Source organism: Ceratotherium simum, chromosome 18, assembly GCF_057802395.1.
Source record: "Ceratotherium simum simum isolate JZ-2026a chromosome 18, ASM5780239v1, whole genome shotgun sequence".
NCBI lineage: Eukaryota > Metazoa > Chordata > Mammalia > Perissodactyla > Rhinocerotidae > Ceratotherium > Ceratotherium simum.
This window is the reverse complement of record NC_141917.1, coordinates 31,589,549-31,606,748: the sequence shown is the minus strand read 5'-3', so window position 1 is coordinate 31,606,748 and position 17,200 is coordinate 31,589,549. Positions and strand designations below refer to the sequence as shown.

Sequence of the window (17,200 nt, the reverse complement as noted above, 5' to 3'; positions counted from 1 at the left end):
TAGGGTCCATGATGGTGACTTCTCCACCAGGCCAGATGCAGAGCAATCCAGCCCTGGCCCATTCCCTAGAGACCTGCTTTTCCCAATCTTTTGTTCCAGGTTCCTTCCTTCCAATCAATGCCTCAGATACATTGATTGATATAAACCAATCAAAATGGTTCTACTTCTCTTGCAGTGATTGGTTTAGGGATGGACATGTGACCCACCATTGTCCAATCAGATCAGAAAAAGAATTCTTTCCTTTGAGTCACATGAGGGAAAAAAAAGTTTTTTTACTTCCACTGGATGATTTATTGCCCTGATTTATAGCCATCTTATGAGGATCTTATGGACAACTGTCTTATAATCACGAAGGGAGTGGCCTCTGGAGAATATGCTGAGGATAATAAGGCAGAAAGATGGAAGAGACTTGGGTCTTTGATGATACAGTTGATTCTCTGAATTAATCAACCCAGGAGCCAGTCTAAGTCTGGATTGCTTACTATATGAAATAACAAATACACTTCATGTTTAAGACATTTTGAGCTGACTTTTCTGTTACTTACAGCCGAAGGCATCTAACTAAAACTGACTCTGAACTTGACTTCCACCTGCAGCTTCACGCACATGCATATATACACGCACATACACACATGCACACAAGTGCCATCTGAGTTGCTCTGGTTTGGGGCCCCACGCCTCCTACTCTCACCAACCCCCTCTACTCCCCTAAACCAGCCGGTGCCTCTCACTAAACCCCAGGGGACTGAGGACTCGGGCCTCTCACACACTGTCCCTGCTTTCTGGGGGCTGAATGTCCTTCCATCCTCGGGGAGAAAGGACTGAAGAAGGAAGAGCGTCTCTCTTGGCTGGAAATCCATTTTTCCTAAGGTCCCATGCCAAGACAACCTAGATAAACACAACATGGGATTAGAGAAATGGAGTGATGCCTGTCTGGGGTGCATTCAGAGTTACATAGGGACATAGGGACATCCAATGCTCCAGGAAAATGTCTCTTGACCACTTTTTCTCTTTGAAAAGCCACCCAACTCCACTAAAAACGGTGTGCCTTTAGCTTAAAGCTTTGCCTTAGCTAATCTGTTAAGATGCAGTCAACCTGAAGAGGAAGGAAAATTCTAGAATGATTATGCTGGCTGTGGGGTGGGGGATTGTGCACTATAAACTACAAAGAACTAGGGGAGAGAAAAGAAAGAGAGAAGGGGTACACTGAAAGTGCCAAAGATGAGCCAGCCTTTGCATTGTCATGTAAACAGGCTGATCCAAACCAGGGGCTTGGACTCCAGTGCAGGGCTGGAGCTTCTGCGACCAGGGATTAAAAGCCATGGCTGTGACTTGGGCTTCTCCTTGTGCCACGCTCTTGTATCCACATGAAGAGAGTTGAGGAACTCCTCACAGAACTGGTCAGAGCCTGAAGAAGATGGTGGACCCTTGTTGATGAAGATGCAAAGTAGGACATGGACCTGGAGGTGTTTGTCTGGTTGACAGAGCACCAGAATCCTTCTCCTGCTGGCTCTGGGCAGAGCTGCAGACTCTGGCCACAGAACAGCAGGAAGCTAACAGCTCTGCCTGGGAATCACACTCAGAACCTTGGCTTTGGGAGCATCAAGTTCTCACTGCTTCTCAAGGCCCAAATATTAGAAACCCCAGGGCTAGGCACACTCCTCTCTCCAGGCCTTTTGACCAGAAAGCACTTGGGTTGTTTGTAATAGAGTTGTTTGAAAGGCTGCATTTTTCAAGTTTTGTTTGTTTTTATGTTTTGTTTTGTTCTAGTTTCCATGTTTATTTTGTGTGGTTTTTATTCTCCTGAGGCCATGGCTAAACTGCTGTCTTTGAGAATTATCTTCTGGCTTGTAAGATAAGGAAAAGCCCTGGGAAAGATATTGAGAAATCTACCCCCATAGATCTAAGGAAGGTGCCTGTTGAAACTTATTACCTCTTGAGGATATCTGGATTGTCATATATCAGGTAACTGCGGCCGATAAACTGCGGAATCTCAATGGCTTCTGTGATCGCTGAGACAGAACAGAAAATGGAGGTTACATGATATGTGGCTCTCTTGACCCCAGCCCTCAACCACGTGGCAGGAAAATACAAAGAAAGCCAGCTCCTGGAAATAGGACATTTAACAACTTGTCAGCCGCTTCCTCTTGGCTGCACACACCCTTGTCCAGGTTCAGAGCTGCCTGGCCTGATGGCCTGCAGTTGGCGTCTCCCTGTTGTCCCCTCCCTGGGGGATGGCCATCACTGTTATTGGCCTCAGCACTACTGAGAAGGCCTTGCAATACCAGAAACTTGAACTGCACCCAATTATTCTTGGAAGCCAAAGAGCAGGTCTTGGGCCATGAGGGGAGCAGCTAGGGATAACCCTAGATGTTCTTCAAGGGAGGCTGAGAAAATAATCCCCAACAAAGCCCACCAGGATTTCTTTATTTGAAGCCAATCTGCCCCAGAAGCCCCCCACCCCACCCCCCCAGCCATGATCTCAAGAGATTGGAGAAGTAGGAGAGATGAAGCTTCGACTCTTGTTTTTACAAATCACCTTCCAGTGTCATATTTCACAAAATCTTCACCACAATCTCATGAAGTAGCAGGGAGTATGGGGGAAGGGCAGGGTTGGTTATTCCTATTTTATAGAAGATGAAAATGAGGCACAGAAATCATCAAGATCATACAGCTAAGAGAGCAATGGACCATAAGCCAGATTGACTCCCCTTAATTCTGGCCCTCAGCCCACTTTTTACTTTCCAATATTTTAGAAGGGTATTTCCTTCTTTTCCCAATTTCTCATCACTGTTTTCCTGTGGAATCACCCTTTTCCACACAGCTAGCAAAAGACTAGGTTCAGTAGTTGTGTTTGGCATTTACAAATTAGGGATAATTTAGGGGATTTCTACTAAAGAGATAATAGCAATATCTCTTTCCTTTTTAGAAAGACACAGAAATGGCAGTTTAAAGAAATAAAAGTAGACTGAATCTCATTGTCAAAGAAATGTGCAAAACAAGAGAGAATAAACAAGCTTAAGAAATGAGTTATAGTTTCACAAAAATACGTGGTTGTTGCAAAGAAGACATTGAACTAAGGACTCTTCTCTCTAAGGAGGGAAAATGTATGGTTATTTCACACTATGAACAATAAGAGAGTTTAAACTTAACTTCTAAACATTAAAAAAAAAAAAGATAACAGCAAACCCCAAAACCCAATGACATTGGGCCCCCAAGTATAAGTTCCTATGTTGGCAGGTCACCCATGGCGTGTTCCCAAAATCTTTTCATAAAAAAGAAAGGAAGGAAGAAAACAAGAAAAGCAAAGGAAGAAAAAGAAAGCTTTAAAGGATTGTTAAAGTGGGTGGGAGGAAAAGGGGATGAAGAGGAAGGGAAGTTGACAGAGGAAATGAGTGGGATGCAAAATGACAAGAGCTGAGTAGAAAGATGAGTGGGAAGAGGGGGAAAGAAATGCCACAGAGAAGGAGGAGAAGGCATGAACAGAAAGGAGAGCCAGGTGGACAGGCGCCCCGGGCAGGGAAAGGAGAGGGGGAGGGAAGAGGCAAGGCAGGGAGAGAATGGACCCAGAGGACTAGAAATAGAACTGAGAGGGCGAGAATGGAGGATGAGAAAGGAAATAAGAGTGCAAAAATGCAGGAGGTGAAGGAGCTCTCAGCTGGGACGGCAGGCCCAAAGTTTCAGGATACTAGTGCTGAGAAGGGAGAAGGGGGGAATATCTAAGCTGATGGAGGAGTCCTTCCCAGAACTAAACATCACCAAGGCGTCCCTCCTGGGTTTGGCTCACGCCCAGGGTGAGAGGCACGGGCAGGGCCCGTTGCAGCTGTTATTGGCCATAGATGTGGGCCTGTGGCCAAAAGCCATGGTTCGCCTGGACTCTTTGAAACAGTCAGAAGGTGCTTGTCATACATCAGCTCCGCACGCGGAACATCAAAGGGGTCTGTGTGAGCCCCATCCAGCTGCCTGCTAAGCCCCTAGCTCAGGAGCCCAGGCATTTCCCGAGGTCCAGCTGGGAGACAAGTGTGTTCTCAGGCCTGGCACTTCTGGAGGGAGGATTCCCACCACCCTGGTTGGTATGTCCGAGTCCCACACCACTTACCCCAGTTACCCTGTGCATGTGGTTGGCCTGCAGTGTGCCTGCGGCCTGGCCAGAGTCTGCCATGGCACAAACCCAGAGCACTTTCACAGTCTCTCCTAGGACTTACTGTACTTACTATTGAGGCAGTAGTTCCCACACTCTGCCAGGTGACAGCATGAAACAGAACAGGGAAAGTCAGAATGTCACAGTCACTGTAAAATCCCAAAGACTGGTTGCAGATCACTGGAAACCAGCCTTGTTTCCCTTGTACAGCCCTGCAGAGGGCCCAGCACGTCCTCTAGGGAATGTGAATATGAATCCTAACAAGAGCCAGTGGAAATCTTGTCTCATCATGATTAGCACCAAGTCACCCCACTCGCCTCCCCAGTCTCGGCTTAATGGTGGGGCTGGAGGTGGTGGTGGACCAAGAAAATGTGTGTAAAAAGTTGTTGGACACTTCTGAGGCTCCCCTGACCTTGAACTGACAATCCTATTTCATTCTAAACCTGGAGAAATACTTCCTTGCTAAATAGTTACTTACCTTGTCAATGATTATTATTTTTCTTGGCTCTAGGCTGCATGTGGAAAGGGAATGATAAGCCAGCCAGCTGCCTCTTTTCTCTCCGTAGTGGGAAATATCACCCTAATTCCCACCCCTCCCCTCTTTGCAAGATTCCAAAGACTTGGCTATTTAGTGATTAACAAAGGGCAGGGGAACCCTCCAGAAATGGCACCACTGAATACAAAGTGGTAAAAATATACTCAATGTAGTCAATATGTATGGATAAATATTAATTCCATCCTAAAACATTAGAGCTGGAAGTGACAATCTAGCTCTTTCCGGTTTGTTCAAATATTGTAAACAAGATTATATTTTAACCTAACCCTTTATACCTAATTTTTTCTGCATTGCCTTTTCTCTGTAATGAAGGCTTTACTGATGCATTAGTCGAAACGTGGTTTTGTTGTTCTCTCCCATTTATACCTAAAATCTTGTGCCATCTGGTGATACAAAAAACACCCCGAATGAATAGCAGCCTCCAAGCCAGCAGCCCAGCAGCCCAGGCAGAGCAAATTTTCCACTTGAGGGACTTGAAATTCCCAATAGACTATGAAGAGTTGAAGAAAGTATTGGCTCTTTCGTAGGGTCACAGGACATTAGTGAAGGACCTGGGGGTGTTGTAATCTAGCTTTCTCAAAAATACCCTGATAGGTGGCCATCTAGCCCGAGGCAACACTTCCCAGGATGGGCAGCTCACTCACCCACAGGGCAACCCTCCCTTGTTGGACAGTTCTACTTGGTACAGAATTCTTGGTTACATGAAGCTGGCTGCAACCACAACATAAACAGACAAACAAAACATCTTTCTCTACACTACCAGCCTTCAACTATCTAAAGACCAACATCTAGGCTGAACATCCCCCTATTTTCCATTGTTTAATGATACACCATCCGAAGAAAAGAAATTCCCTGAAGTATGCATAGCTTATATGTTTTATTAATTTGTGTCTTTATATACTAAGTTTTCTTAAAGTATGACCTGTATTTACTGAAGCTATTTTTTAATACACCGGAACCAAAAAAATTCACCCAAATCAGACCCAGCAATATGATGTGAATCTACTAAATACAAAGTAAAATGTCCTAAATGTTGTGTATGTGGTAGATCAGTACCAATCAGGCAAGATCTGACCTTTTAAGACTGTGCATCCCTGACGAATGTGTGACCCAAGGCCAGGCGGTGCCTTAGTAGCTATTGTGTCATAGTGAGTGCGGAGCCCCTCACCTGCTACAGAGAAACAACCCCATCTAGTGGTCTGCAGGGTCCTGCACGGTCTGAGTCGACACTGTTCTCAGGAATGCAGGGAAGGGAAGGGAGGACCAGGGCTCAGAGTTCTTTCCCAAGTGGCCTGTCTTGCTATTGGCTGGGAGAACCGTAGGAGAAAACAGCTGCATTCTAGACTCTTGTCTTAGACCCTCAGAGCCTCGCAAAGGCTCTGAGAAGTTCTGCAGAAGAGAGAGCTGTTTAAATCTGTTTACTCAGCATTCCCCTAATTTATTTGACCAGACCACAGACCCCCCTCCCATTTTGTGTATGGGAATGTATGTGTGTCTATGCCTGTATGTGTGAGCAAAACAGCCATTAACATCACTTAGGACTTCATTTTTTACACGCTCTTTGTGAAACTCTGCTTTAACTTATGAGTAACTTACTTAGATACAAGAGCTCTGAGGGCCTGGGACACAAGATGGGTAAATTTGAACGAGATCAGAGAGAAAGAGGAAAGAAATCTCGAAGGATGGGGAGTATCTTTTTGAGAATGGAGGCCTTGTTGACATTCCCCTGGTGAGATGAGAAGGGTGCCTCAGTATTGGGGTGCTGCATGGGGTGCTGAGGTTTGAGATGGAAGAAAGCACCTAAGCGTGAGAGCCCCCAAATGGAAGATGAGAGACCCCCAAAGTCAAGCCTTATGATTTTTGTCGGCACCTGACATCACGGCTGGAAGTTAGAAGAATCTCTGGCTCCTCCTATCCTGGTGGGTTCCCCAGGCGAGGACAGAGAACCTCAATTTTCTGCTGCTGCTGCTGCGGGGAGCCTGCCACGCCCTGAAAGCAGCCAGGAGCTCAGTGGGAGCCCGACGCCACCTCTGTCTGGGCTCAGGCTCTCCTGCTCCTGCCTCTGACTTTGCAGAGACCAAGGGAGGGCATCCCGAAGCCACCGTGATTGTCTGAGCGCCTAGAACTGCTCCAGATTTATCTGAGTTTGTGGCCCCAGCCCTCCTGCGCCAACAGAAGGTGAGAACAAGTGCCCAGTCTCCCAACTAGGGCCCTAGTGGGATTTGCCTGCCTGCCACGAACTCTCTGATGAGGTTAGAGAAAACCAGACTCACTGAGGATCCCAAAATGAAACTCTTGACAGAGAAGGTACCCCTTGGGATGGATTGAACGAGACCTGGTGCTGGGAATTTCTACAGCATGTTGCTCAGTGTGAAAGCACTGGTTTAACTTCTAAGGGGGATGCTAGGAATAGATTCTTCCTTTTGAAGCAAGATCTGGTTATCAGGGAGGGAAGAAAATAAACCTTTAAATATATGAGGCTACGAATCACCTCGTAGATTATACTGGTTTCTCTCTGACAACCAAGGATGGCTGCTAACCACTCTCAGTCTTTTCTGCTAAGAATTTACCCAAACTTTTAGAATGTCCTCTTGCATCTCTATGGAATAGTGTAGTTGCGTCTCATCCTTTTCTTTGCAAGCGTTACCCAGGACTAGACGCTCACCCCAATATTATAGCAGTCTGTATGGCAAATGCCCACCGCCGTGTGCCTGCCAGGGCCTGGAAAAATTATCCTTAACAGCCTAACCTGCACCTAGAGCCCCATTAATCCTCTCAAACCATACAACAGCAGAGGAAATTATGTGATACAGGCCATGCCTCCCGTATATGAATCTTCATAGGATTGGCAACAGCCGCCATTTTGCTAGGAGCACTATTTCTATTTCTAAGCACAAGGCGATATTGATACAACACGATGGGAGCTAACGGTTCACCTGCGTTTTAATCTTGGCTAAAGCCTAGTATGTTGCAGAAAAAGAAGCCTAATGCCTCCCGTTCCCCTGCCACTGTCCATTCCCTTGGGTCTTGCTAGAATGCCCTAGCCCTTGCCAGAGATCTGCCCCTTCAATCTAGTGAGATTTGTTTCTCATTGAACCTGAACCCACAGTTACGAAGCTACACAAGTGAGCACTGTATATCTATTGTGGCTAATGTTCTGTAGCAGGAAACGAGGGTTCACAAGATCACAAACTATCCTTTCCTTCTTCCTCTAGTTCCCAAAGCTAATTGCTCATTTAAGCCCAGACTTTCTACATTGACTATTAGCATTAGCATTTAAGGCAGAAGCGAGCTTGAACTGCCTGGGGTAATATTGGAGACCTGGGAAATTCAAACGCTGGTGTGTGAAATCCAAACCCAATTTTCTGAATGAATGGGCTGCTCTTCAACTAAATCTCTGCCAGTACACGCTATTAGCTAAACAATGATCTGCTTGTTAGAGTTACACAGGATCATTCACAAATGGATCACTTACTCCTCTTCCGGGGGGGTCATCACTAGGATGAGATACGTCAATAAACATATTTCATATGATTAGCCATGCAGGTTTCCAAATTCTTTTAAATATAATACTACTTAGTCTTCCAGCTGGCAAATTTCATCTTTCATATTTTCTAAGACTGCTGCAAAACCATTCCATATACAAAATATCTACCTGTAATTTACAGTTTTCCTCTAAGCCCTACTTCTAATAAAAATCAGGAACCTGGAAACAAATAGGAAAGAGAGTGAGCCCATTCCTTCACTTAGGCTCGCTGCCTTACTTCCTGTGGGCCTGTCTGCTTTCTTTTGTATTTGTTTTTTGTGAGGAAGATTAGCCCTGAGCTAACATCTGCCAATCCTCCTCTTTTTGCTGAGGAAGATTGGCCCTGGGCTAACATCCATGCCCATCTTCCTCTACTTTATATGGGACACCGCCATGGCTTGACATGTGGTGCGTTGGTCTGCGCCTGGGATCCGAACCCACGAACCCCGGGCCACTGAAGTAGAGTGTGCGCACTTAACGGCTACACAACCAGGCCGGCCCCTGCTGTTTTTTGTTCCTGGACAGGTGGACCCCACTGATGCTCTAACCAAGAAGGTCCTTATGGCCTACATAATGCATCTGCATGGTACAGGCCTCTTCTAGACCCCAGGCCTATGGCCTCCGCCTCCCTTGAGCAGGTGTGGAAAGCTCAGTCCAGCAGGGGCTTGTGGTCTGTGACCCGCTCTGCTTTCAGACAAGGGCAGGTTGGAAGCTGAGTAACTCACAGTACCTGCTAGTGGACTTTATTTTTCTCGCCAATAAGAATAATGGCTAGTATTGGCTGAGTACTTCCCAGGCATACTTCTAAATGCTTTATGTACATTGCTTCATTGAATCTATACCACAACCCTCTGCGTTAGATACTATTGCTATTATCATTCTCATTTTACAGATGAGGAAACTGAGGCACAGAGAAACTTAGGTATCATGGATAAAAGCACTCTACACAAGGTTATTCATACTTTAGAGTCAATAATGTAAAATTCATATTTTTCTGTATTTGGCAAGATTTCTCAGATTTCTCTCTATAGCATTCACAGGCAGGGGTCAAAATACTTATCAGCCTGTAAAGCACAGGCATCCACCATAGGCTCTGGAAGTGACTCAGATGCAGGGGATCCTGGAAACTCCTCTATATTATGGGTTAACCTTTTGGTTCCTGGACCATGAGAGGATTCTCAGGGAAGAAGCTAGGGCAGGGAAGTGGGGAAGCTATTTGCCTACGCTTACAGAAGTATTTCAGCATTTTAATTATTAAATAATTATAGTAGTTTGTATACAATTAACCACCTAATACGTTATGAAATCATTGATAAAAATAACTGGTATGGCTGTCCTGGTGTTACCAACTCTTCCTTTAAGAGTGGCGGTCCCCCAAATGGTCTGTCCATTCTCTCTGCTCCCGGAAGCAGTGCCTGAGACCCCTGCATGTACCTTTCTGGCAGTGCAGCCCCTCGAAGCCCAAGGGGCAGTCACATTCATAGCCCTCCTTCCTGGGCCGGCAGCTGCCCCCGTGGGCGCAGGGGTCCCCTACGCAGGGGTGGGCTGCATTCTCCACGTTCACGCCCCAGGTAAAGTCATGCTTCACGTGGATGGTTCGGTCATTCAGGATGATCTGGGGGAGAGAAAATGTAAAGAAATTCATGAATTCAGAAAGCATCTTTGCAGTCATCTGAAGCTTCTCTCAGCACACTAACCTGAGCTACCTGTAGTGAGGGAGCTTTAAAAATAAGAGAGAAAGTCCAGTTGCTGCTTTTGTAGTCTTGTAAGTGATGCAGGAACTGAAGTGATTACATTTGTCCCTTAGGAGAATCTACTGAGAGTAAAGCATCCTCCGGATCTGGAAGAGTAGGCCAGGCTGGTCGTAAAGAAGTTTCAATAACTTCAAAATTAGGGTTCTCAACCTGGCTGCATATTAGAATCAGCTGGGGAGTTTTAAGAACTATACTAATGCCAGCCCCACCCGGATCAATTGAATCAGAATCTCTGAGGGCGAGATCCAGTTCAGCAGTAACTTCTAGAAGCTTCCCAGTTGATTCTAAGGTGCAGCCAGGGTTGCGCGAGGCTGCTATAAAGCACAGTAGGGAAGAATACATAACAAAGTGTTATGCAGGCAGGAATCAAAGGAGGAGAGGTCACCTCTGGTGGGGTGGGAATCAGAAGTTTCTCGCTGTACTGCTATATCTTCCTGGCTAACGTTCTTGTGTAGTCTCCACGAGAACTCCACCAGCTGGGCCTCCCTGATTGTCCCACTCACTCTTGCTGTCCTGACTCCCTGAAACTCTTGAATTCTTTTCCTCTCCACATCCCCTTCCCCACCATTAAAACAAAAAAGTGAAACTCGGATCACATTCTTAGCACCGCTGTGCATATTCACAGGACAAGAGAGCTTCTTTACCCTCATCCCCTTTTCCCTGCATGGGGATATAGCGAAAATGGTCAATTATAGGGAGAGTTTAATGGGCTCCCCAGTCCCAAATAAAAGGACCCAGTGTTTTCAGCCCTTGACTCGTAGTGTGTATTTACTTTGAGCTGTTGGTGTTTCCATGTCTCTCAGGCTTTGCAGAACTTGGAGACAGAGAGAACATCTCCCAGGAGAATCTCCACCATGTAAGGGGTCCTAAAAGGTTAGCAATGGCCCTTCCTGCCACTAATCCATGTTTCCACAGGCTTGCCTAGTCCTTGGAGAGTGTCGGGAGAGCTGGGAGTAAACTTTTCCCCAGTCCTCAATCTCAGAAGCTGCTAGAGAGGAGCCAGAATCCTTCTACAATCTCCCTCTTTTCATGCTGCAAGTGAATGACTGTGAAACTGAGTCATATGTACTCGAGACAAGCCCGGAATGGCACCGTTCACTGCAGGATATGGTACAGTCAATGACTCGGTCACTGGGAGGGGAGGGTGGCCTTTCCAGGAAGTGAGGAGAAAAGGCTTGCGTGTACTGTGTGAAGGGGGGGGCAAAGCCTGGCAAGGGTGGGGAGGGAAGTGAAGACTCCTAGCATCTCAGCTTGCTTCCTAAGTGAGAATTTCAAACACACGATCAAACACGGCCAATCCCACTCATGAGGGGACGATGGTCTGAACTGAGGTGTCACTGACATCACAGTTCAGCAACAAAGGGAAATGCATTGGAGTCAACAAATGTTGACTGGGTGGGCCAGACACTGGGATATAAGAGGAGAAAGACACAGCCCCAGGGGTCCTTCGCAGCTTCCGGATGTGCAAATCATGATAGGACCTTCTTTCAGTGTCCCTCCTTCCTCTCAGCCTCCCCCATACTTGGCCTCAGGTCTGAGAAGGATGAATGGCCCATATTCCACCACTGGTGCTAAAGGAAAACAGGATGACACTGCCATCCAGGAACCAAATATGCTTTCCTTCAAATCCCTTTTCTCCTGGTGTTTGGTGGTCCTGGAAATCTGGTGTGTCAACCTGTATGCCTGTTGCAGACAGACCATACTCTCACAACCGGAGAGATCATGGACGGCCCCAAGAAAAGGAATAAGAGACAAATATGAGTGGGGTCAGTGCCTTGTATCTTTTACTAGCTGAGTGTTTTTTTGTTCTGAACCTTCTGTGGAAGGACTCTTTAATCTATGCTCTTAAGACCTTGGTTACAACATTGATGGACAACTGCTAAATTGTGGGAGTAGGAATGAGGGTGGAGGTGGGAATGAGAATTGGCTCTTGCCTTGGGCAAAATGCAAAGTAACCCCACAGAGAAGCAGAGCCAAGAGTTGTTATGAGACTCCATTCGCCTCCTTCCCTCTTGTAGGAGTATCTGCAGTGACCTGACACCAGTTGTGTCCCTCAGCAGTCCCAGGATATTTTGGTGGATTTGCTGTAAAAATTCATCTTCATTGAGTTGCATTCATGGAATGTCTGCTGGGCATAGACCCAGGAGAAGACATTATTAAAAAGTGGGGTTGGAAAGCTATGCTGTGAGCATTAAATAACAAAATCTTAAAAATTTCTCAAAGTTTCTTTTTTGGGTGTAGCAGGTTGCACAGGTCACAATTTTCAGTTCCATTGTCTGCAGTCCAGGTCACACAATAAACATGAGAAAGTGAAGCCTGTACCTTCTGGATGCTCCCACTGAATGGCTTGAGGATGCCCGAGTTCTTCTTCACCTCATCGTAATTGGGGACTCCACCAATAAAAATGTCCGTGTTGCACTTAATCTGTGTGAAGCCTCCCTGCCAACAGATTAAAAACAAAACATGGTATCACTTGAGAAAAGATGGTTAAGACTACCAAATGGTAGAGACAGCCTGAAGACTCATCACAGCAATCTGTCTACACGTTGGCTTGATTTTCACATCGTTTTGTATTGCTACTTACCACCTGTTTGAACGTTTGCAGTACCCCTCGCCCTGCAGGAAGATTACCCCCCACCTGTCCATCTCAAGCGGGGCCCGGTAACTTGCTTTAGTTAATAAAATATGAGCAGAAGAGAAATGAATCGCCAGGGAGCGGTTCACGTGCCCTGTTCCTCCCTCCCTATTCCTTCAGCCTGGGTCTCAGATTCAAGCTGCAGCTGACAGTGGCTGGATGTGTAATGTGAGTGAGAAATAAACCCTCATTATAAGCTGCTGATATTTTGGGGTTGTTTGTGACTGGCTGCACCACAGTCGAGCCTATCCTGGTGGCTGAGGTCCCACTTATTTAGCACTTTGCCCAGAGGTGGATGCATCGTCAGCATTCCAGTACGGCCTGCTATTGTCATATTTGCTAATGGTAAAGATAGACCTCTTTGGGCTAAGAGGAAGGGAAGGCATGGGGGGTGGGAGGCATTCCTTGTTACCAAATACAAAGGGCAGAGAAATTCTTTCCAGATTCCCAGAGAATACCCGATTGTCAATCCCCAGAGGCTTCTCTTGCTTCTGGTCATTTCGACAGCCTAAACTCCAATGGCTGGGCTAGATAACAAGCTGTGTGTAATATTTAATATCTAAACTCCTTCCAACATGAGCCTTAAACGAAATGTTAAAATGTCTAAGATAACATACAGAGATAAGTTAAAATTTAAGATCTCTGGGGATGCACACACTTTGGGTAACATAAGTTATTGCTTCCTTTGATTTATGGTAAAACAAATACAAATAGTAGCAGCACTCATCATCAGTTTAACAAATACTACTGGGCACCTACTATATCTAGACACTAAGTGCTGGACAAACAACAATAAAGAAGACAGACCAGTCCCTGCCCTACAGAGGCTTCCACTCCAGGAATACAGGCAAGCAAGGGGGCAGGTGGGATTAGTACCGCAAGGACCGTCCAGGTGGCTATGGGTGCACCTGGTGGGGGGGAGGGGTCAGTGTCTCATACCCTACCCCAGACAGAGAGAGTGGGGGAGATGGTCAAAGAAGAGTTAGAATTGTCGAAACTGATGAAGTCAGGTGTTGGAGGAAATATAGATAGGGGAAGAGGCAAAAAGGGACCAGATCATGCATGCATAGGCATTTGCACTCTATCCAAAAAGCAATGAGTTTTAAGCAAGAGAGAGAATAGTCAGATACATGTTTTAGGAAGATCACTGGCCAGAGGGAGGAGAATGGATTTGGGGTCGGGCTGGGTCTGGATGGAGAAGAGGAGACAAGGAGAGCAGAAAGGAGGATGCTCCATCTAGGGGAGCCCTCACAGTGGCTGGGTCCAGATATGTGGCTGCAGGGAAGTCTTGATTAGATTACAGACTGGATTATCTTCCATCAGTAACCTTTGGGCAGCTTCGAGGGTTCTTATTTAACTGGGGGAGGTGCCATCAAAGAAGCAGAAGGGCTTTCAGGAATTCTTGTGGCCCATGGAATACCGAACCAGGCAGAAGCGGTCACCACACACCCACAGGCACCCATCTCTCTTGTCTTTGCTCTTACTGGAAGTTAAAATAAGATAATAAAAGGAAAAGGAGGAAGGTTGCAGGGTCAAAGGGGTTTCAGAGAAGCAGGCTGTTTTGAAAAAACTATGAGTTATCGTCCCATTCAGTGAATGGGGCGGGGCCTTGTGGGGTGAGAGCTGTTCCTCTTGGCTGCTCATCAGAATCCTCCCCCACCACCCTTCTGTTGACAAGAGGCACGGCTGCAGCTGCCCCGCCCATGTGGGACCGCAGGAGAGAAGCAAACAGACCCCACCAAAGTGAGGCCTTCTGAAGTGAGGTGCTTCATGTCTGGATCTGCCACTCCTGTTTAGCTGGAAGTGGTTGGAAAACCTGAGCAAACCTCCTGTTTGGGGTTTTCTGAAGCCCTTGGAAGCACTGTCCCTTTGAGTCCTGCCATCACTTGACTCATAGTTCTGGGCTGTTGGTATTTCTCAATGCAGTTGGAGCAATCCGTTTTAGTCTGGACACTTGGGGGCCTAGGTCCTGGATTAGCCCCTGGAATTGTTCTCTGATCCCCACCCCCACCCATGTCTAAGCTCTAAGAACACTACCCCTTGAACAAGGTAGTGTTCTGCTTGAATCCTTTGGGGGGAGATCTGATTAAGGCTCAACTCTCCGAGATCAAGTGTGGGGCCTTCCCACTCCTGTCTCAGAGCAGCCCCAAAAGAACCATCCTCAAATGCACACAGAACAGCCATACCTTCCCTCCCACATGTTCACATTGCTTTCCAGGTGGCCAGCACTCCAGTTAGCTCCATCGGTTTAAAAAGCCAACAGGGAGGGCACTGGTTCCACCATATTGGGTTAACCCTCATTCCCTGATGTGGTAGTAATAGAAACTCTGAGGTGCGGTTTTTACCTCGTGTTGTCTCTTCACTGTTGGATCCCAGTGGTAAATACTGTGCCCTGAGGAGTTCCTTATTTATAATCAGAGGCCTTAACATTACTATTTACAAATGCTCCCATCCTAAGCTTTTGTTCCTGTTTTACAGATGTTTGTAACTAAGGCCTAGAGAGATATAATGCTTTTTTGAATTTATATTATTAAGGCAACATACTGTCAAGTCTATACTTGTGAGCTGCTCATTCTGTCTTGGACTAAAGTCAGTTGTTAGAATTTTTTGGATTGTACCAGAAGTGACTCCTATTCTCCCTTTAAAGTCTATTTCCCTTAATCTATCTTCCTCCCTTCCTCCCTCCCTCCCTCTCTCCTTTCCTCCCATCCTCTCATCCTTTCTTCCTTACTTCCTCCCTTCCTTTCTTCCCTCTCTCCCTCCTCTCTTCCCACAAATACATATGGAACATTTTCTAGGTCTGAAGGGTGCTTGCCTCTTGAAGCAGAACCCAGTTTGGGGTTCTTTTAATCCTAAGGATGTCCTTGGTTCTGACAGAACTTCCCACCACTGCAGTCCCTGAGGCTGGCCTCTGGACGTGTGTGTCCTTCTTTCTTCTCTCTTCCTCAACCAAATACCTCTTTCCTCACCCAAAGTCTCTTTTTACAACCAATCCATTTTCTTTTCAGAACACTTACATTCATCAATGCCCTCTTTAAATCTCGTGATGCACAAAATGAAGATGGTTGGGAATTAAAATACTGGCAAATCTAAAGTGCCCTCCGTTTTTAGGGGTCTGTAAATTTTTTGTGTGTGCAGAATCCTAGTAGCTTATAGTTTAAAGCAAATCTCTTTTAGCTCTCCTTTAAAATATCATTTTCCTTTGGACATGACCTTGGAAATAAAATCATGCATGAAAGTTATAAACTTGAGTAGAAATTCGGAGCTCTAGAGATCATGAGAGTTTGCTACATATTAGCTAACAATCAGTAAAGCTACATAGCGCTGGCCATATGCCAGGCTCAGTTGTGTTTTATAGACATAGTTATTCTAATTCTCACAACTCCATGAAGCAAGCACTATTATAATCACCATTATCCCCATTTTAATTTTTTTTTGTGTGTGTGTGAGGAGATCAGCCCTGTGCTAACATCCGCCAATCCTCCTCTTCTTTTTGCTGAGGAAGACGGCCCTGGGCTAACATCCGTGCCCATCCTCCTCCACTTTATATGGGTCGCCGCCACAGCATGGCTCGCCAAAGCAGTGCGTCGGTGCGCGCCCGGGATCCGAACCAGTGAACCCCGGGCCGCCACAGCGGAGCGCGTGCACCCAACCGCTTGCGCCACCGGGCCGGCCCCACCATTATCCCCATTTTATAGATGAGAAAACACACACTAGGGGTCTGAGTTCACATTACTGGTAAGTAACGGAGCTAGATGTTGAACCCTGGGAGTCTGGTCTCAGAGTCTGTGTTCTTGAACCCTGGGAGTCTGGTCTCAGAGTCTGTGTTCTTATCAGATGTGTTACCCCCACACCACAGGCCCTACCTCATAGTCTGTGTTCTGACCTCCTACATTATCCACCGACAGGAACAAAGGCGAGGGTTGGCAGCGAGGATTGGAGGTGGCAGGCAGTCTTTTAAGTGTTGTACTTGTACTGGCTCACTTAATCCTTACCACCACCCTGTGAGGCCACTACTATTATTATCCCCATTCACACTTGGGAAATAGAAAAGTTAAGTGACTTGTCCAGTGGGGAGCCGGGGTTTTAGCCCAGGCAGATTGGCATTAGAATCCATGTGTTTAACCACTATGCTGCTGCTTTTCCCACAGGACAGGAAGAAAACAGTAACCCAGTTCGCACTAACTATCAGAACCAAAGGTGTGTCCTTCTTACCTCCGCCATTCCCTCCACGACCTTCTGCTTATCCACCTGTAAGATACCATTCTTCGCTGTGCGAGATACATGCAGCTCGTGCCAGTGGCCCAGGGCAAGGGGGTCTTCACTCCTGTAGGAGGAAGGAAACTGAGCGTGGGTTAGCATCACTGGTGTGACTGATACGTTCATCCATCCAGCTCTGATGAAACTGATGCCAACCTCAGGCACCTCACTCTGTTCAGCAAAAAGAAAACAATCATGCCTACTTAGTACCAACACAGCAGGGCTCGCTCTAGTTATTGGACCCCATCAGGGTAGGAGCATTGCACTTATTATTTTATTTACGCCTTACATCAAGCCTGAAATGTGGGTGGATTGAGCCTGGTTTTCT

The 17,200-nt window shown here is 46.4% G+C and overlaps 1 protein-coding gene across 2 annotated transcripts in view; it reads right to left on the bottom strand.

Annotated features, from left to right (window-relative positions):
- EGFLAM (EGF like, fibronectin type III and laminin G domains) overlaps nucleotides 1-17,200 on the bottom strand; it is a 175,784-nt gene that overhangs the window by 14,591 nt on the left and 143,993 nt on the right. For both annotated transcript variants that reach the window (XM_087443212.1, XM_087443213.1), the window contains 4 exons: nucleotides 16,828-16,939; nucleotides 12,300-12,416; nucleotides 9,658-9,838; nucleotides 1,934-2,012 (listed from right to left, as the gene is read on the bottom strand). In XM_087443212.1, the coding sequence (XP_087299338.1) occupies nucleotides 1,934-2,012; nucleotides 9,658-9,838; nucleotides 12,300-12,416; nucleotides 16,828-16,939 (489 nt within the window). The remainder of the gene's footprint in view (nucleotides 1-1,933; nucleotides 2,013-9,657; nucleotides 9,839-12,299; nucleotides 12,417-16,827; nucleotides 16,940-17,200) is intronic.